At 43.1% G+C, this 21,609-nt stretch overlaps 1 protein-coding gene across 1 annotated transcript in view; it reads right to left on the bottom strand.

The window, feature by feature from the left end:
• The window catches only part of LOC116678933 (tau-tubulin kinase 1), a gene marked incomplete at its 5' end in the record, with an annotated part of 38,069 nt that extends 16,658 nt beyond the window's left edge, over positions 1–21,411 (bottom strand). The window contains 7 exon segments of the mRNA XM_032508666.1: positions 676–741; positions 8,720–8,824; positions 9,587–9,727; positions 11,156–11,229; positions 12,761–12,908; positions 17,734–17,892; positions 21,341–21,411. Coding sequence (XP_032364557.1) covers positions 676–741; positions 8,720–8,824; positions 9,587–9,727; positions 11,156–11,229; positions 12,761–12,908; positions 17,734–17,892; positions 21,341–21,343 — 696 coding nt within the window.
• Positions 21,412–21,609: the final 198 nt, after the last annotated feature.

A 21,609-nucleotide genomic window follows, 5' to 3' on the forward strand; every position in this document is an offset into this window, starting at 1 on the left:
TGTCTTAAGCTGCAGGCTACTAGCCGCTAAGCTACATTACCCTGTGTCTTAAGCTTCAGGCTACTAGCCGCTAAGCTACATTACCCTGTGTCTTAAGCTGCAGGCTACTAGCCGCTAAGCTAACATTACCCTGTGTCTTAAGCTGCAGGGTAATAGCCGCTAAGCTAACATTACCCTGTGTCTTTAGCTGCAGGCTACTAGCCGCTAAGCTAATGTTACCCTGTGTCTTTAGCTGCAGGCTACCAGCCGCTAAGCTAACGTTACCCTGTGTCTTAAGCTGTAGGCTACTAGCCGCTAAGCTAATGTTACCCTGTGTCTTTAGCTGCAGGCTACCAGCCGCTAAGCTAACGTTACCCTGTGTCTTAAGCTGTAGGCTACTAGCCGCTAAGCTAATGTTACCCTGTGTCTTTAGCTGCAGGCTACCAGCCGCTAAGCTAACGTTACCCTGTGTCTTAAGCTGTAGCCTACTAGCCGCTAAGCTAACATTACCCTGTGTCATAAGCTGCATGTTCATCATTCATTCATAAATTATATTTCACTCATAACCGCTGTGGTATCACTTACTTGCGTCTGCAGAATATTTCCTTCATTCAGACAGGGTCACTAAAGGTATTTATATTAAGTTAATATGAGTTGAGTTTTATTATTGACTCACAAGAGAAAACACAAACTGACCTTGTTTTTATGAGCGTTGACCGAAGCGTATCGGACCGTCCCTCGGAAACCCGCCACCGTCCTCGGCTGCAGGCGGAGAAAAGCTAGTCAGCGGTCAGTAATCATCAATAATCATCAATAATCAGATAATCATCACAATCATGATCTCATTTCTTTCTGTCAGTTGGAGTCTGTTATTACGACTAAGACGTATCTGAGGAAGGTTTAAAAAATATCTTTAAAAGACTTCTTCTGTGATGACTGAATGCTAGAAAAACCCCGATGTACAAAGAAGGCCTTAGTGGTCCCTAATACTGTATCTGAAGTCTTTTTATATAGACCTTAGTGGTCCCTAATACTGGATCTGAAGTCTCTTTATATAGACCTTAGTGGTCCCTAATACTGTATCTGAAGTCTCTTTATATAGACCTTAGTGGTCCCTAATACTGTATCTGAAGTCTCTTATATAGACCTTAGTGGTCCCTAATACTGGATCTGAAGTCTCTTTATATAGACCTTAGTGGTCCCTAATACTGTATCTGAAGTCTCTTATATAGACCTTAGTGGTCCCTAATACTGTATCTGAAGTCTTTATATAGACCTTAGTGGTCCCCTAATACTGTATCTGAAGTCTTTTATATAGACCTTAGTGGTCCCTAATACTGTATCTGAAGTCTTTATATAGACCTTAGTGGTCCTTAGTACTGTATCTGAAGTCTTTATATAGACCTTAGTGGTCCCTAATACTGTATCTGAAGTCTCTTTATATAGACCTTAGTGGTCCCTAATACTGTATCTGAAGTCTCTTTATATAGACCTTAGTGGTCCCTAATACTGTATCTGAAGTCTCTTATATAGACCTTAGTGGTCCCTAATACTGTATCTGAAGTCTCTTTATATAGACCTTAGTGGTCCTAATACTGTATCTGAAGTCTCTTTATATAGACCTTAGTGGTCCCTAATACTGTATCTGAAGTCTCTTTTATATAGACTCTTATGAAGTCCTTTTATAGACCTTAGTGGTCCCTAAACTTATCTGAAGTCTCTTATAGGACCTTAGTGGTCCCTAATACTGTATCTGAAGTCTCTTTATATAGACCTTAGTGGTCCCTAATACTGTATCTGAAGTCTCTTTTATATAGACCTTAGTGGTCCCCTAATACTGTATCTGAAGTCTCTTTATAGACCTTAGTGGTCCCTAGTACTGTATCTGAAGTCTTTTATATAGACCTTAGAGGTCCCTAATACTGTATCTGAAGTCTCTTTATATAGACCTTAGTGGTCCCCTAATACTGTATCTGAAGTCTCTTATATAGACCTTAGTGGTCCCTAATACTGTATCTGAAGTCTCTTTATATAGACCTTAGTGGTCCCCTAATACTGTATCTGAAGTCTCTTTATATAGACCTTAGTGGTCCCTAATACTGTATCTGAAGTCTCTTATATAGACCTTAGTGGTCCCCTAATACTGTATCTGAAGTCTTTATATAGACCTTAGTGGTCCTAATACTGTATCTGAAGTCTCTTATATAGACCTTAGTGGTCCCTAATACTGTATCTGAAGTCTCTTTATATAGACTTAGTAGTCCCCTAATACTGTATCTGAAGTCCTTTTATATAGACCTTAGGGGTCCCTAATACTGTATCTGAAGTCTCTTATATAGACCTTAGTGGTCCCTAATACTGTATCTGAAGTCTCTTTATATAGACCTTAGTGGTCCCTAATACTGTATCTGAAGTCTCTTATATAGACCTTAGTGGTCCCTAATACTGGATCTGAAGTCTCTTATATAGACCTTAGTGGTCCCTAATACTGTATCTGAAGTCTCTTTATATAGACCTTAGTGGTCCCTAATACTGGATCTGAAGTCTCTTTATATAGACCTTAGTGGTCCCTAATACTGGATCTGAATGAAACGCCGCTGCTGCGTCTTTATTGGCTGAATCTGTCGGACTGAACGTAAACACAAAATACGATAAAACCAACGTGACAAAAATAACCAAATTATGAGACAAACAGAAACATCAGCAGAGGGTTACACACACGCATCCACACGGCCTGCAGGAACCACTGTGATGTCATATCTGTGTGTGTGTGTGTGTGTGGTAAGCAGGATGTGATGACACGTTTAGGTTCCCATGACAACTGGGAGACGCATCATAATATGGGAGGAGTCATCTTTGAACTCGTGGCTACTTTATTTCTTTTCCTTCATTACTTCTTGGTTGGTTATATATTCTGGTCTGTTGTCAGAGATGATGTAATGTAATGGTCAGAAGTCGAAATACGTAAACATGTGATCGCACAATTCAACGCATATTCAGACAAAGTTCGCAAATTTACGCGAGAGACGCATTTTTTCAAATTACGCCGCACTTTCGCCGCATAATTTGTCGATTTACGCGCTGTGCTTGCATGATTTCATAATAAAAGTCCCATATATCTCAGCAGAAAGTTAAAAAATGTTGGTTGTCTCCTTTTAGCGCCATATACCACGCTTAGTTGTCTCCTTTAGCGTCATATAACACGCTTGGTTGTCTCCTTTAACGTCATATAACACGCTTGGTTGTCTCCTTTAGCGTCATATAACACGCTTGGTTGTCTCCTTTAGCGTCATATAACACGCTTGGTTGTCTCCTTTAGCGTCATATAACACGCTTGGTTGTCTCCTTTAGCGTCATATAACACGCTTGGTTGTCTCCTTTAACGTCATATAACACGCTTGGTTGTCTCCTTTAGCATCATATAACACGCTTGTTGGTCTCCTTTAGCGTCATATAACACGCTTGGTTGTCTCCTTAGCGTCATATAAACGCTTGGTTGTCTCCTTTAACGTCATATAACACGCTTGGGTGTCTCCTTTAGCGTCATGTAACACGCTTGGTTGTCTCCTTTAGCGTCATGTAACACACTTGATCGTCTCCTTTAGCGTCATGTAACACGCTTGGTTGTCTCCTTTAGCGTCATGTAACACGCTTGGTTGTCTCCTTTAGCGTCATGTAACACGCTTGGTTTTCTCCTTTAACGTCATATAACACGCTTGGTTGTCTCCTTTAGCGTCATAAACCTTGTTGGTCTCCTTTAGCGTCATATAACACGCTTGGTTGTCTCCTTTAGCGTCATGTAACACGCTTGGTTGTCTCCTTTAGCGTCATATAACACGCTTGGTTGTCTCCTTTAGCGTCATGTAACACGCTTGGTTGTCTCCTTTAACGTCATGTAACACGCTTGGTTGTCTCCTTTAACGTCATATAACACGCTTGGTTGTCTCCTTTAACGTCATATAACACGCTTGGTTGTCTCCTTTAACGTCATATAACACGCTTGTTGGTCTCCTTTAGCGTCATATAACACGCTTGGTTGTCTCCTTTAACGTCATGTAACACGCTTGGTTGTCTCCTTTAGCGTCATATAACACGCTTGGTTGTCTCCTTTAGCGTCATGTAACACGCTTGGTTGTCTCCTTTAACGTCATATAACACGCTTGGTTGTCTCCTTTAGCGTCATATAACACGCTTGGTTGTCTCCTTTAACGTCATATAACACGCTTGGTTGTCTCCTTTAGCGTCATATAACACGCTTGGTTGTCTCCTTTAGCATCATATAACACGCTTGGTTGTCTCCTTTAACGTCATATAACACGCTTGGGTGTCTCCTTTAGCGTCATGTAACACGCTTGGTTGTCTCCTTTAGCGTCATGTAACACGCTTGGTTGTCTCCTTTAACGTCATATAACACGCTTGGTTGTCTCCTTTAGCGTCATATAACACGCTTGTTGGTCTCCTTTAGCGTCATATAACACGCTTGGTTGTCTCTTTAACGTCATATAACACGCTTGGTTGTCTCCTTTAGCGTCATGTAACACGCTTGGTTGTCTCCTTTAGCGTCATGTAACACGCTTGGTTGTCTCCTTTAGCGTCATATAACACGCTTGGTTGTCTCCTTTAGCGTCATATAACATGCTTGGTTGTCTCCTTTAGTGTCATATAACACGCTTGGTTGTCTCTTTAGCGTCATATAACACGCTGGTTGTCTCCTTTAGCGTCATAACACACTTGGTTGTCTCCTTTAGCGTCATATAACATGCTTGGTTGTCTCCTTTAGCGTCATATAACACGCTTGGTCCTCTCCTTAGCGTCATGTAACACGCTGGTCGTCTCCTTTAGCGTCATAAACACGCTTGGTTGTCTCCTTTAGCGTCATGTAACACGCTTGGTTGTCTCCTTTAACGTCATATAACGCGCTTGGTGTCTCCTTTAGCTTCCTATAACACGCTTGGTGTCTCCTTTAGCGTCATATAACACGCTTGGTGTCTCCTTTAGCGTCATATAACACGCTGGTTGTCTCCTTTAGCGTCATGTAACACGCTTGGTTGTCTCCTTTAACGTCATATAACACGCTTGGTTGTCTCCTTTAGCATCATATAACACGCTTGTTGGTCTCCTTTAGCGTCATATAACACGCTTGGTTGTCTCTTTTAACGTCATATAACACGCTTGGTTGTCTCCTTTAGCGTCATATAACACGCTTGGTTGTCTCCTTTAGCGTCATATAACACGCTTGGTTGTCTCCTTTAGCGTCATGTAACACGCTTGGTTGTCTCCTTTAGCGTCATGTAACACGCTTGGTTGTCTCCTTTAGCGTCATATAACACGCTTGGTTGTCCTTTAGCGTCATATAACATGCTTGGTTGTCTCCTTTAGCGTCATATAACACGCTTGGTTGTCTCCTTTAGCGTCTATAACACGCTTGGTGTCTCCTTTAGCGTCATATAACACACTTGGTTGTCTCCTTTAGCGTCATATAACATGCTTGGTTGTCTCCTTTAGCGTCATATAACACGCTTGGTCCTCTCCTTTAGTGTCATATAACGCGCTTGGTTGTCTCCTTTAGCGTCCTATAACACGCTTGGTCGTCTCCTTTAGCGTCATATAACACGCTGGTCGTCTCCTTTAGTGTCATATAACGCGCTTGGTTGTCTCCTTTAGCGTCCTATAACACGCTTGGTCGTCTCCTTTAGCGTCATATAACGCGCTTGGTGGTCTCCTTTAGCGCCATGTAACACGCTTGGTTGTCTCCTTTAACGTCATATAACACGCTGGTCGTCTCCTTTAGTGTCATATAACGCGCTTGGTTGTCTCCTTTAGCGTCCTATAACACGCTTGGTCGTCTCCTTTAGCGTCATATAACGCGCTTGGTTGTCTCCTTTAGCGTCATATAACACGCTTGGTCGTCTCCTTTAGCGTCATATAACACGCTTGGTCGTCTCCTTTAGTGTCATATAACGCGCTTGGTTGTCTCCTTTAGCGTCCTATACACGCTTGGTCATCTCCTTTAGCGTCATAACGCGCTTGGTTGTCTCCTTTAGCGTCTATAACACGCTTGGTCGTCTCCTTTAGCGTCATATAACACGCTTGGTTGTCCTTTAGCGTCATGTAACACGCTTGGTTGTCTCCTTTAACGTCATATAACACGCTTGGTTGTCTCCTTTAGCATCATATAACACGCTTGTGGTCTCCTTTAGCGTCATATAACACGCTTGGTTGTCTCTTTTAACGTCATATAACACGCTTGGGTCTCCTTTAGCGTCATATACACCGCTTGGTTGTCTCCTTTAGCGTCATATAACACGCTTGGTGTCTCCTTTAGCGTCATGTAACACGCTTGGTGTCTCCTTTAGCGTCATGTAACACGCTTGGTGTCTCCTTTAGCGTCATATAACACGCTTGGTTGTCTCCTTTAGCGTCATATAACATGCTGGTTGTCTCCTTTAGCGTCATATAACACGCTTGGTTGTCTCCTTTAGCGTCATATAACACGCTTGGTCGTCTCCTTTAGCGTCATAAACACGCTTGGTTGTCTCCTTTAGCGTCATATAACACGCTTGGTCGTCTCCTTTAGCGTCATATAACACGCTTGGTTGTCTCCTTTAGCGTCCTATAACACGCTTGGTTGTCTCCTTTAGCGTCATATAACACGCTTGGTCATCTCCTTTAGCGTCATGTAACACGCTTGGTTGTCTCCTTTAGCGTCATGTAACACAATAAAACCACAACATTGAGCATACAGCTCCTTTAATCTCTGATGGTGGTTAACATTTTTATGTTTTTTTGTTTTTTTACTTCGGCAGTGGGCTGCTGATGCGGATGTGACCCCCCTCGGTCGCTACAGAAACCACTCACATCCCTGGGTAACCATGGAGATGATGGAGAAACGGGAGGCATGCACGTCAAAATCATAAGTCCAAAGGAACTGTAAGAAAAACAAAAAAACAACACTGAAACGTAAAGAAATGGACATAAAACAGGCTGGGGGCTCGATACACACTGAACATCATGACATCAGCCAGAGGACACGTTACATTATAATATCATATTATAGCAAATGGTTTAAAATAAGGTTTAGAGTCTGCAGAAACTAAGAGGAAATGAACAGGAGAGAGAGAGGAGATCAATACTTATCAATAATAGTTTCCCCTGTATTTTAACATAGGGGGTGTATACTTATGCCCCTGTATTTTAACATAGGGGGGTGTATACTTATGTCCCTGTATTTTAACATAGGGGGGTGTATACTTATGCCCCTGTATTTTAACATAGGGGGTGTATACTTATGCCCCTGTATTTTAACATAGGGGGGTGTATACTTATGCCCCTGTATTTTAACATAGGGGGGTGTATACTTATGCCCCTGTATTTTAACATAGGGGGGTGTATACTTATGCCCCTGTATTTTAACATAGGGGGGTGTATACTTATGCCCCTGTATTTTAACATACAGTAAAACCTCATTTATATGCAGCCATAAAGGAACATGAAGCTTTTGTTTTTTAATGATACAAGGAATATTTTTCTAATCAACCAATCACGTCAGCTTCCTCTCATTTTGTTGGGTTTTTTTGTAATATTTTATTTGACACTTTTGCCGCTGGAAGCTTTTTCTGAGGTTTCTGAGACAGGAAGTTACAAACCGGGCCTTCTCCAAGAAGCTCTTATTCTGGAAACTCTACCCGGAGGGGAGGGGAGAGGGAGAAAGAGAGAGACAGTAGGATGAAGAGTGGGGGAGGGGTAGAGACAGATAGAGAGAGAGAGAGAGAGGGAGGGCGAGAGAGAAAGAGGGAGGGCGAGAGAGAGAGAGAGAGCGAGAGAGAGAGAGAGAGAGAGAGAGAGGGAGCGGAGAGGAGGGCGAGGAGAGAGAGAGAGAGGGAGAGAGAGGGAGGGAGAGAGAGAGAGAGAGGGAGGGGAGAGAGAGAGAGAGAGAGAGAGAGAGAGAGAGAGAGAGAGAGAGAGAGAGAGAGAGAGAGAGAGAGAGGTCTCTGACGCATGCAGCTGCATCAAATATTCATGTCTCTGCTGCAACAGAAACGATCAGTCTGAGATACACCATGCTTCATTAAGGGTTCTAACGTCTGTCCCCGTCCTCTGTCTCTGTGTTTAACCTCTATCCCCGTCCTCTGTCTCTGTGTTTAACCTCTGTCCCCGTCCTCTGTCTCTGTGTCTAACCTCTGTCTCCGTCCTCTGTCTCTGTGTTTAACCTCTGTCCCAGTCCTCTGTCTTTGTGTCTAACCTCTGTCTCCGTCCTCTGTCTCTGTGTTTAACCTTCGTCCCGTCCTCTGTCTCTGTGTTTAACCTTCGTCCCAGTCCTCTGTCTCTGTGTTTAACCTCTGTCCCCGTCCTCTGTCTCTGTGTCTAACCTCTGTCTCCGTCCTCTGTCTCTGTGTCTAACCTCCTTCCCCGTCCTCTGTCTCTGTGATGGCGTTCTAAAGTCCGTCCCCATCCTTTGTCTCTGTCTCCAACCTCCGCCCCCGTTCTCTGTTTCTGTGTCTAACCTCTGTCCCCATCCTCTGTCTCTGTGTTTAACATCTGTCCCCATCCTCTGTCTCTGTGATGGCGTTCTAACCTCCGTCCCCGTCCTCTGTCTTTGTGTCTAACGTCCGTCCCCGTCCTCTGTCTAACTTCCATCCCCGTCCTCCGTCTCCGTTCTAACCTCCGTCCCCTGGGAACAGACGTCCTCTAACTGGTTCAGAGTTAACTGTTAAATGGACGTTGTGGTGAGGTGTCTTACCGGCCGGACCTCTCCCGTGGTGTTGGTGTACTGCCGCGCCAGACCAAAGTCCAGCATGTAGCACTTCCTGTAGGTGGACGGAAGACGGCCCATCGCAAAGTTGGACTGCAGGAAGAAAACATACAGTCAGCAGGGAGACAACAGCAGAGAGACAACAGTAGAGAGACAATAGCAGAGAGACAATGGTAGGGAGACAACAGTAGAGAGACAACAGCAGGGAGACAATGGTAGGGAGACAACAGTAGAGAGACATCAGCAGGGAGACTAAAGCAGGGAGACAACAGTAGTGAGTATTATGTAGAGAGACAGCAGTAAAGAGTCCTCAGGTGGACAGACTATGCAGTGATGGCGTTGCATAGCGTGTCCACCAGAGGACGCTCTATGACGTCCCCGTTAGTGATGGCGTTGCATAGTCTGTCCCCCAGAGGACGCTCTACAACGTTCCCGTTAGTGATGGCGTTGCATAGTCTGTCCCCCAGAGGACGCTCTACAACGTCCCTGTTAGTGATGGCGTTGCATAGTCTGTCCACCAGAGGACGCTCTACAACGTCCCTGTTAGTGATGGCGTTGCATAGTCTGTCCACCAGAGGACGCTCTACAACGTCACTGTTGACAACACCGATTATTCTAAAGTTTCATATCTTAAGTTTATTTTTCTACATTTTATTGATCAGAACTTTAATATATTTTGATGTTCTGTTGTGACAATAAAACAAATTATTATCATATTCTTTTAGAGTTAAGAAATGCAAACAGCCCAGAGTGTTTTTCTCTCCTATCCCAGAATGCATCTGCGGTGAAGCCAGACCTGCCATGCCAGACTAACTAATGGCGGGGTGGTTAAGGGAGACCTGGGTCCCGCCGTACCGGTTTGATGTCCCGGTGCAGGAAGCCCACCGAGTGGATGGCCTCGATGGACTCCAGGATCTGCTTCCCCAGCCGCAGGGTGGTGCTCATGGTGAAGGTCCCTCTGGGCTGGCTCCGCCGCAGGTCCGCCAGGTTCCGCCCCTGCACCAACACAGACAGGAACCCCAGGAACTCAACAATCTTAACAATACAATAATCATAACAATATAATAATAATAATATGTTAGATATAGCACCTTTTACAGGCAGGGCCCTATTGTAACAATCTGAGCGCCTGGTGCGTTCAGGGCGTGTAGGAATCCACTGTTGCTAGTTTGACTTAAGAAAAAAGGGTGCATGCACCGGGCGCAAGGTCCTAAAGAGTTGGACTTAGTCTCTTCATTAATTAATTAAAAATGTGTCATAATCTGTGCCTAAGCCAAGGAGCATTTTACTAATTCTCTGGTAAAATAACAATGAAATGCTGCGTTACTGACTTTAGAGGTTTTTGTTGGTGAATGGTCACTTCCCACTGCCTTAAGATAGCAATACACCCAGAATGCACCTGAACACACCTCCTTGTAAGACCACCACGCCCAGAAGGCACCTGAACACACCTCCCTGTAAGACCAGCACGCCCAGAATGCACCTGAACACCCCTCCCTGTAAGACCAGCACGCCCAGAATGCACCTGAACACACCTCCCTGTAAGACCAGCACGCCCAGAATGCACCTGAACACACCTCCCTAAGACCACCACGCCCTGAAGGCACCTGAACACACCTCCCTGTAAGACCACCACGCCCAGAATGCACTTGAACACACCTTCATGTAAGACCAGCACGCCCAGAATGCACTTGAACACACCTCCCTGTAAGACCAGCACGCCCAGAATGCTCCTGAACACACCTCCCTGTAAGACCACGCCCAGAAGGCACCTGAACACACCTCCTGTAACACCAGCCCGCCCAGAATGCACCTGAACACACCTCCCTGTAAGACCAGCACGCCCAGAATGCACCTGAACACACCTCCCTGTAAGACCAGCACGCCCAAAATGCACCTGAACACACCTCCCTGTAAGACCAGCACACCCAGAATGCACCTGAACACACCTCCCTTTAAGACGCATTAATAAGAAAATCGCAGTTTTTGCAAGTTACCACAATTTCATCGCATTAATTTGTAAATATCCGGCATATTCCATCACATATTTTAAGAAAATGTGCTGCTTAATCAAGGAGTTTTGCAACAATCACAAAAAAACTCTGGATTTTCAGATGAAGACTGATTGTCAGATGAATTTGCACCTCTACCAAATATAGTTCCACAGGCCTAAATAATAACTCTCCACTCTGCTCAAACTGGAGGAAGTTAATTCAAAATAAAACAACTAATGCAAGTCAACTGTAGCCCAAGCTTAAAAAAACATTTTATATTGAGACTATACAAAATAATTCTGCATCTGTGTTTTATTTTGACACTTTGGATGGCACCGGCACACCCTGGCCCAACAACATTATCTGTGTCTGTCCAGTGTGTATTTATAGCCTTCACAATAAAAGCCTTTGTGGGCCCATGTAGACTCACCTGAAGCTGCATGACCACGTAGTTGAATTTGTCGTTTCTCCCGCAGCCGATGAACTTACAGACGTGATTTTTACCTGGAAAAGACAAAGGAACGAGCAGAGGGGTCAATCACACGTCAGAAATATTCAACCGCAACATGGTGATGCCTGCAACAGGTTGGGACCAAGACTGAGGGGTCGAGACTGAGACTCTAAGGGGTTTACACCGAGACTTTGAGGGGTTGAGACCGAGACTTTGAGGGGTTGAGATTGAGACTTTGAGGGGTCAAGAAAGAGACTTTGAGGGGTTGAGACCGAGACTTTGAGGGATTGAGACTGAGACTTTGAGGGGTTGAGACTGAGACTTTGAGGGGTGAGACCGAGACTTTGAGGGGTCAAGAAAGAGACTTTGAGGGGTTGAGACCGAGACTTTGAGGGGTTGAGACTGAGACTTTGAGGGGTTGAGACTGAGACTTTGAGGGGATGAGACTGAGACTTTGAGGGATTGAGACTGAGACTTTGAGGGGTTGGGACCAAGACTGAGGGGTCGAGACTGAGACTCTGAGGGGTTTACACCGAGACTTTGAGGGGTTGAGACCGAGACTTTGAGGGGTTGAGATTTAGACTTTGAGGGGTCAAGAAAGAGACTTTGAGGGGTTGAGACCGAGACTTTGAGGGGTTGAGACCAAGACTTTGAGGGGTTGAGACCGAGACTTTGAGGGATTGAGACTGAGACTTTGAGGGGTCAAGACTAAGACTTTGAGGGGTCAAGAAAGAGACTATGAGGGATTGAGACCATTGTCCCCAGTACATGTTTTTTTGTATTTTTTTATATTTGTTATTTTGTCCCTCCATGTCACCTCGGAGGCTCCGTGTGGACGAGAGTTAGCTGAGTTCAACAAAAGTGTTTTGACATGAAGAGGTCAAAAGGTCAAGCTGCATGATGGATTTTTTGAATGTGACAAGTATCCAACGTCCAATATAAAACCAACTTCAAGTCAAAGTCCTGCATTAAAAGTGACAGTGAGTGACATTCCAGCGCTGTTCATTAAAACTTTTTTATTTTTTTATTTTTATATTTTTATATGTTACATGTTACATGTTTTTATTTTATATTTTTAAATTTTTATATTTTATATTTTTTGTATTTTTTTATTTTGTATTTTGATATGTTATATGTTTTTATTTTATATTTTTATATTTTATATATTTTATATTTTTTATATTTTTTGTATTATTACATTTTATATTTTTACATTTTTATATTTTTACATTTTATATTTCTACATTTTATATTTTTACATTTTATATTTATATATTTTATATTTTTACATTTTTACATTTTTACATTTTTACATTTTTACATTTTATATTTTTACATTTTATATTTTTACATTTTTATATTTTTACATTTTATATTTTTACATTTTTATGTTTTTACATTTTATATTTTTACATTTTATATTTTTATATGTCGTGTTGACACTGTAAAGGTTTTGCTTCAGTCTCGTTGCCCAGGTACTGCACCGTGTATAATGACAATAAAGGCTTTCTGTTATATTCTATATTATATTATTACTATATTACTATATATTGTTATATATAATCTGTTCTAGATGTGTCTCACCCTGCAGCTTCTTCAGCACCGCCACCTCCATCTTCAGCACCTGTTTGGGCTGCTGGGCCGACTCCACCTTCAGCGCCACGTTCTCCCGCGTCAGCAGGTCCAAGGCCTCGTAGATCTCCCCGAACCCGCCGCCGCCGATCTTCTTCAGCTGGGACACAGAGCGGGGTTAGCTGCAGGGCTGCACCACATCAGGAACATCTGCCACGGCGTTGGTTACAAGGTAACCCTGGTTCTCTGAGTCAAGCTCTCTCCACACAGTGACCCTGGTTCTCTGAGTCAAGATCTCTCCACACAGTAACCCTGGTTCTCTGAGTTAAGCTCTCTCCACACAGTAACCCTGGTTCTCTGAGTCAAGAGACGCTCTCTCCACACAGTGACCCTGGTTCTCTGAGTTAAGCTCTCTCCACACAGTAACCCTGGTTCTCTGAGTCAAGAGACGCTCTCTCCACACAGTAACCCTGGTTCTCTGAGTCAAGAGACGCTCTCTCCACACAGTAACCCTGGTTCTCTGAGTCAAGAGACGCTCTCTCCACACAGTGACCCTGGTTCTCTGAGTTAAGCTCTCTCCACACAGTAACCCTGGTTCTCTGAGTCAAGAGACGCTCTCTCCACACAGTGACCCTGGTTCTCTGAGTCAAGAAACACTCTCTCCACACAGTGACCCTGGTTCTCTGAGTCAAGAGACGCTCTCTCCACACAGTGACCCTGGTTCTCTGAGTTAAGCTCTCTCCACACAGTAACCTGGTTCTCTGAGTCAAGAGACGCTCTCTCCACACAGTGACCCTGGTTCTCTGAGTCAAGAAACACTCTCTCCACACAGTGACCCTGGTTCTCTGAGTCAAGAGACGCTCTCTCCACACAGTGACCCTGGTTCTCTGAGTCAAGAGACGCTCTCTCCACACAGTGACCCTGGTTCTCTGAGTCAAGAGACGCTCTCTCCACACAGTGACCCTGGTTCTCTGAGTCAAGAAACACTCTCTCCACACAGTGACCCTGGTTCTCTGAGTCAAGAGACGCTCTCTCCACACAGTGACCCTGGTTCTCTGAGTCAAGAGACGCTCTCTCCACACAGTGACCCTGGTTCTCTGAGTCAAGAAACACTCTCTCCACACAGTGACCCTGGTTCTCTGAGTCAAGAAACACTCTCTCCACACAGTGACCCTGGTTCTCTGAGTCAAGAGACGCTTTCTCCACACAGTTCTCCCATTCCCTCTAACAGCCAATCAGAGGTCCTCTCCCATTCCCTTTACCACGAGAAAAGGGATTTATCACGATATTTTTTACCAAATACCTCAATATCGATACTACAGCGATATCGTAGAGTTGACTACCGGTCCTTTTAACAATGAGGTATTTGATGAATAATCATCAATAATGTGGATTTAATGACTAAGTGGGTAAAGGCCAATAATAGAACAGATATCAATGACATCAATGACATCAATGACATCAATAACAACAGGAAATTACATCACTTTACTGTAAAGCAGCCTTTAAAACCAGGAAAACACACCTATGTCAAATTACAATATCACAGTATCTAACATCTAAGACGATATCTAGTCTCATATCACGATAACAACATGATATCCATATGTTGCCCGACTCTACTGGGAGCATTGCTATTATGATGTCTGTGTAACAAGCATAGTGTGTGTCCCTGTGTGTGTAACAGGCATAGTGTGTGTCCCTGTGTGTGTAACAAGCATAGTGTGTGTCCCTGTGTGTGTAACAGGCATAGTGTGTGTCCCTGTGTGCAACAAGCATTTGTTTTATATTGTAGTTTTTGTCCAATAGTACACGGAGAGAACTTCCCTCAGAGGCCGTTGAGCTTCCCTTGGTTTCTGAAAGTAGAAGTTATGTAACGGGCCTCCAGTCTGAGCCAATCAGATCGCAGCATCAGGCCTGTGGGCCGTTTGCACTTCACTGATCAATTTAGAGTCTGAACCACTCAACCGGCCGCCTTCAACACGCACACTCATATATAGACACTCATATATACACACTTATATATACACACTCATATATACACACTCATATATACACACTCATATATACACACTTATATATACACACTTATATATACACACTCATATATACACACTTATATACACACTCATATATACACACTTATACCACTCATATACACACTCATATATACACACTTATATATACACACTCATATATACACACTTATATACACACTCATATACACACTCATATATACACACTCAATATACACACTTATATACACACTCATATATACACACTCATATTTACACACTCATATACACACCTTTATATACACACTCATATATACACACTCATATATACACACTATATACACACTATATATACACACTCATATATACACACTTATATATACACACTCATATATACACACTAATATATACACACTAATAACACACTCATATATACACATTATATACACACTTATATACACACTCATATATACACACTCATATATACACACTTATATACACACTCATAATACACACTTATATACACACTTATATACACACTCATATATACACACTCATATATACACACTTATATACACACTTATATATACACACTCATATATACACACTCATATATACACACTAATATTTACACACTTATATACACACTCTATATACACACTCATAGATACACCTCATATATACACACTCATATATACACATAATATTTACACACTTATATACACACTCATATATACACACCCATAGATACACACTCATATTTACACACTCATATACACACTCATATATGCACCTATATATACACACTTATATACACACTTATATATACACTATATATACACACTTATACACTCATATATACACTACATATATATATATATATATATATATATATATATATATATATATATATGTGTGTGTGTGTACAGGGGATGGAAACATGAAAAAGGGAACACAAAAAGGTAATGAGGGGAAAAAGGAAGGACATACTACTCTCTACTGTTGTCTCTCTACTGTTGTCTCTCTACTGTTGTCTCTCTACTGTTGTCTCTCTACATACTACTCTCTACTGTTGTCTCTCTACTGTTGTCTCTCTACTGTTGTCTTTCTACATACTACTCTCTACTGTTGTCTCTCTACTGTTGTCTCTCTACATACTACTCTCTACTGTTGTCTCTCTACTGTTGTCTCTCTACTGATGTCTCTCTACATACTACTCTCTACTGTTGTCTCTCTACTGTTGTCTCTCTACTGATGTCTCTCTACTGTTGTCTTTCTACTGTTGTCTCTCTATTGTTGTTCTACATACTACTCTCTACTGTTGTCTCTCTACATACTACTCTCTACTGTTGTCTCTCTACTGTTGTCTCTCTACTGATGTCTCTCTACTGTTGTCTCTCTACATACTACTCTCTACTGTTGTCTCTCTACTGTTGTCTCTCTACTGATGTCTCTCTACTGATGTCTCTCTACTGTTGTCTCTCTACATACTACTCTCTACTGTTGTCTCTCTACTGTTGTCTCTACATACTACTCTCTACTGTTGTCTCTCTACTGTTGTCTCTCTACATACTACTCTCTACTGTTGTCTCTCTACTGTTGTCTCTCTACTGTTGTCTCTCTACTGATGTCTCTCTACTGTTGTCTTCTACTGTTGTCTCTCTATTGTTGTTTCTACATACTACTCTCTACTGTTGTCTCTATACTGTTGTCTCTCTACTGATGTCTCTCTACATACTACTCTCTACTGTTGTCTCTCTACTGTTGTCTCTCTACTGATGTCTCTCTACTGATGTCTCTCTACTGTTGTCTCTCTACATACTACTCTCTACTGTTGTCTCTCTACTGTTGTCTCTCTACATACTACTCTCTACTGTTGTCTCTCTACTGTTGTCTCTCTACATACTACTCTCTACTGTTGTCTCTCTACTGTTGTCTCTCTACTGTTGTCTCTCTACATACTACTCTCTACTGTTGTCTCTCTACTGTTGTTTCTACATACTACTCTCTACTATGTCTCTCTACTGTTGTCTCTCTACTGATGTCTCTCTACTGTTGTCTTTCTACTGTTGTCTCTCTATTGTTGTTTCTACATACTACTCTCCACTGTTGTCTCTCTACTGTTGTCTCTCTACTGTTGTCTCTCTACATACTACTCTCTACTGATGTCTCTCTACATACTACTCTCTACTGTTGTCTCTCTACTGTTGTCTCTCTACTGTTGTCTCTCTATTGTTGTTTCTACATACTACTCTCTACTATTGTCTCTCTACTGTTGTCTCTCTACTGATGTCTCTCTACTGTTGTCTTTCTACTGTTGTCTCTCTATTGTTGTTTCTACATACTACTCTCTACTGTTGTCTCTCTACTGTTGTCTCTCTACTGATGTCTCTCTACATACTACTCTCTACTGTTGTCTCTCTACTGTTGTCTCTCTACTGATGTCTCTCTACATACTACTCTCTACTGTTGTCTCTCTACTGATGTCTCTCTACTGTTGTCTCTCTACATACTACTCTCTACATACTACTCTCTACTGATGTCTCTCTACTGTTGTCTCTCTACTGTTGTCTCTCTACATTCTACTCTCTACTGTTGTCTCTCTACTGATGTCTCTCTACATACTACTCTCTACTGATGTCTCTCTACTGATGTCTCTCTACATTCTACTCTCTACTGTTGTCTCTCTACTGATGTCTCTCTACTGTTGTCTCTCTACATTCTACTCTCTACTGTTGTCTCTCTACTGTTGTCTCTACATACTACTCTCTACTGTTGTCTTTCTACTGTTGTCTCTCTACTGATGTCTTTCTACATACTACTCTCTACTGTTACTACAGTAACTGTATAACATAAAGTCTACTTGTGTTATGTTAGAGTGGTTAAAGAACAAATCAGGACGTCACCCAAAGGGGCGTTTTAGGGACGTTTTTGTAGTGTTGTTGGTCCGAAGGCGTCTTTGAGACTCACCACTTTCCATCGGTCCTTGACCATGCAGTTGGGCGGCAGGATGTCGGCCTGCTCGGACGTCCCGTTCATGTTGGCGTTGTCCTGGAGGCCAGGGACTAGGCACTGCATCTGCCAGCCAGACAGAACACGGGCAGCTCCCAGCTTGAAAGAGCCATTTATCTGCAGGAAGAGAGAGGGGAGAAGAAGAAGTAACGGCGTCAGGACAGGAAGCACTCGCACATGGTGGTCACTGGGACGCTCGGTGGAAGACAGGCATTATCATCAGAGATGGCTAGCAGCCATTAGAAGCCATTCTGCAGCTGGATCAGGCTACAGGCCGGTGGGGGGTTGGGGGATGGGGGGGGGGGTTGATGGTATTTGCAGAAACTGGAGCAAATATCATGTGTGCAAAGAAGAAGCAGCCGGACGCTCTGCGCTCATCCCGACTCGGACGGATCAGCGGAGACCAGAACAGGAAACCAGCAGCGAGCAATCAGTCCAGGGTGGAATGTAACTAAGTACATGTACTCCAGTACTGTACTACGTCCAAATAATGAGGTACTTGTACTTTAATTGAGTCTTTTCTTTTCATGCCACTTTCCACTTCTACTACGCTATTTCTACTAAAGAAACAAGCTGTAATGTTACCCTACAGGACAGATGTTCATCATCAGGTAGAAACAAGCTGTAATGTTACCCTACAGGACAGATGTTCATCATCAGGAGAAACAAGCTGTAATGTTACCCTACAGGACAGATGTTCATCATCAGGAGAAACACGCTGTAATGTTACCCTACAGGACAGATGTTCATCATCAGGTAGAAACAAGCTGTAATGTTACCCTACAGGACAGATGTTCATCATCAGGGAGAAACAAGCTGTAATGTTATCCTACAGGACAGATGTTCATCAGGTAGAAACAAGCTGTAATGTTACCCTATAGGACAGATGTTCAGCATCAGGTAGAAACAAGCTGTAATGTTACCCTACAGGACAGATGTTCATCATCAGGGAGAAACAAGCTGTATGTTACCCTACAGGACAGATGTTCATCATCAGGTAGAAACAAGCTGTAATGTTACCCTACAGGACAGAGTTCATCATCAGGGAGAAACAAGCTGTAATGTTACCCTACAGGACAGATGTTCATCATCAGGGAGAAACAAGCTGTAATGTTACCCTACAGGACAGATGTTCATCAGGTAGAAACAAGCTGTAATGTTACCCTACAGGACAGATGTTCATCATCAGGTAGAAACAAGCTGTAATGTACCCTACAGGACAGATGTTCATCATCAGGGAGAAACAAGCTGTAATGTTACCTACAGGACAGATGTTCATCATCAGGTAGAAACAAGCTGTAATGTTACCCTACAGGACAGATGTTCATCATCAGGTAGAAACAAGCTGTAATGTTACCCTACAGGACAGATGTTCATCATCAGGTAGAAACAAGCTGTAATGTTACCCTACAGGACAGATGTCCATCATCAGGGAGAAACAAGCTGTAATGTTACCCTACAGGACAGATGTTCAGCGTCCAAATAAAAGTTGAGTTGTTGTTGCTGAGAGACTCAGATTATTATTCTAAGTGTGTGACAACATTATGGGATGGATCCCTACAGAGATAGACCTTTTAGTTAAAGAGGAAGATCCTTTTAGTTTAACATGAAACAGAAATCAACATCACCAAACCCACCAGACTCCATGTAAATGATCACTACTTGTAGCGTGTATAGAGCAGCATATCTCCACCAGACTCCATGTAAATAATCACTACTTTTAGCTTGTATAGAGCAGCATTACTCCACCAGACTCCATGTAAATAATCACAACTTTTAGCGTGTATAGAGCAGCATATCTCCACCAGACTCCATGTAAATAATCACTACTTTTAGCTTGTATAGAGCAGCATTACTCCACCAGACTCCATGTAAATAATCACAACTTTTAGCGTGTATAGAGCAGCATATCTCCACCAGACTCCATGTAAATAATCACTACTTTAGCGTGTATAGAGCAGCATATCTCCACCAGACTCCATGTAAATAATCAATACTTTTAGCGTGTATGAAGCCAGCATATCTCCACCAGACTCCAGTAAAAATCACTACTTTTAGCGTGTATAGAGCCAGAAAATCTCCACCAGACTCCATGTAAATAATCAATACTTTTAGCGTGTATAGAGCCAGCAAATCTCCACCAGACTCCATGTAAATAATCACTACTTTTAGCGTGTATAGAGCAGCATATCTCTACCAGACTCCATGTGAATAATCACAACTTTTAGCGTGTATAGAGCAGCATATCTCCACCAGACTCCATGTAAATAATCACTACTTTTAGCATGTATAGAGCAGCATATCTCCACCAGACTCCATGTAAATAATCACTACTTTTAGCGTGTATAGAGCAGCATATCTCCACATGTAAATGTCTGTTATGTAGATTCACATTTTAACTCTCTTTAACATTTTAATTCTTGGAATTAACATGATTTCTGGACAAAACATCCCAAAACATGTGATGATGTTTTGAAGATGCAGACTTTTTTTTTTTTAACAATACAGGAGACTAATAGTTTCCATAAATTGCACCATAAATTATAAATTGAAGGTATATCGAGGTATACGAGGTATTTGGTCAGAAATATCGTGATATTAGACTTTCTCCATATCGCCCAGCCCTAGCTCCTGTACCTGTTGTGTCTCACTGTGGGATTTTGTCTCTATGTGGTCGTGTTGTGTCATTTTGTCCCGTTATTGTCGCCATACAGTATATCTATATGTGTGTCTATAATGATGGAAAAGCTCATGAATACATAACAAAACTAAAAGATAAAAAAGTCAAACTATGCAATTAACTATACAACTATACAAAAATATCATTAGATCTTGGGAAGGTCTTCATTCAACCAGCTGCCCAAAAGCCCCCCCTCCAGCCCCGTCAGTGCTCGGCTGTTGAGCTCTGATGCAACACTGTGATTGGTCGTCAGGTTTCAGTGGTGTGGTGATGGTGGGGGGGGATGGGGGGGGGGGGGGGGATGTTTAAACTCCTAGTAATGCATGTCAGTCCCCAAACCATGCTGTTCTGTTCTGCATGCAGACTGCCACCAGCATGCAGAGCTCAGGCGGACTGCAGAGATAGGATGGAGACCAGGGCCGCACAGGCCTGGACGGACTGGACCAAGTGTGTGTGGGGGGGGGGGGGGCTGTCGAGACACGAGGCGAGTCCCCTGCCGTCTCTGACAGATCGCTACGGCAACACCACTCGGACAAAGAGCCATTGTGTCAGGTCGGTCGAGAAGGAGTCCCGAAAAGTGGGTTTTCGATAAATCTGGATTTTTCACGCATGAAGGTCTAGGCGGAGATGGGCGTGGCCTAAATGGTAACTACACCAGGATGCTGATGAGATATGAGCTTTAACCAGAGATTAGTTCTTCTTCTCCTGGAGATAAAAACACTCAGCGAGATCACTCTGGGCTCCAAACTCAAAACATAGCGGTGTAAATGTAGCCTGAGGGGGTGGGGGGGGGGGGGGGGGGGGGTAGGGGGTGGGGGGGTGCGGGGTGGTGCTCTGCCAGAAGCCGGGTTCAGCATCATTCCAGTCTAACCCTGAGGAGCTCACCATAGTCCTGAGCTCCCGGAAAAACCTGACGGCTTACAACAAATCCTGAGTGGGACAAAGCCCCCCCTGCTCTGAGTTAGCCTACGGGCCGAGAAGGAGTGCACAGTTAACACGGAGAGAAGAAGAAGAGACACGCTGTGACATCACAAAGGGGGCGGAGCATAGAAGCCTTCACACAGCGGGTTAGAAAACAGGTCCAGATCCTCAGAACCCCCATCGGACCGGCGGGTCATTCAGCTCATTCACCAAAACACTCTAAAAACATCCAA

The sequence above is a fragment of the Etheostoma spectabile genome, unplaced genomic scaffold (assembly GCF_008692095.1).
Source record: "Etheostoma spectabile isolate EspeVRDwgs_2016 unplaced genomic scaffold, UIUC_Espe_1.0 scaffold00008721, whole genome shotgun sequence".
Lineage (NCBI taxonomy): Eukaryota > Metazoa > Chordata > Actinopteri > Perciformes > Percidae > Etheostoma > Etheostoma spectabile.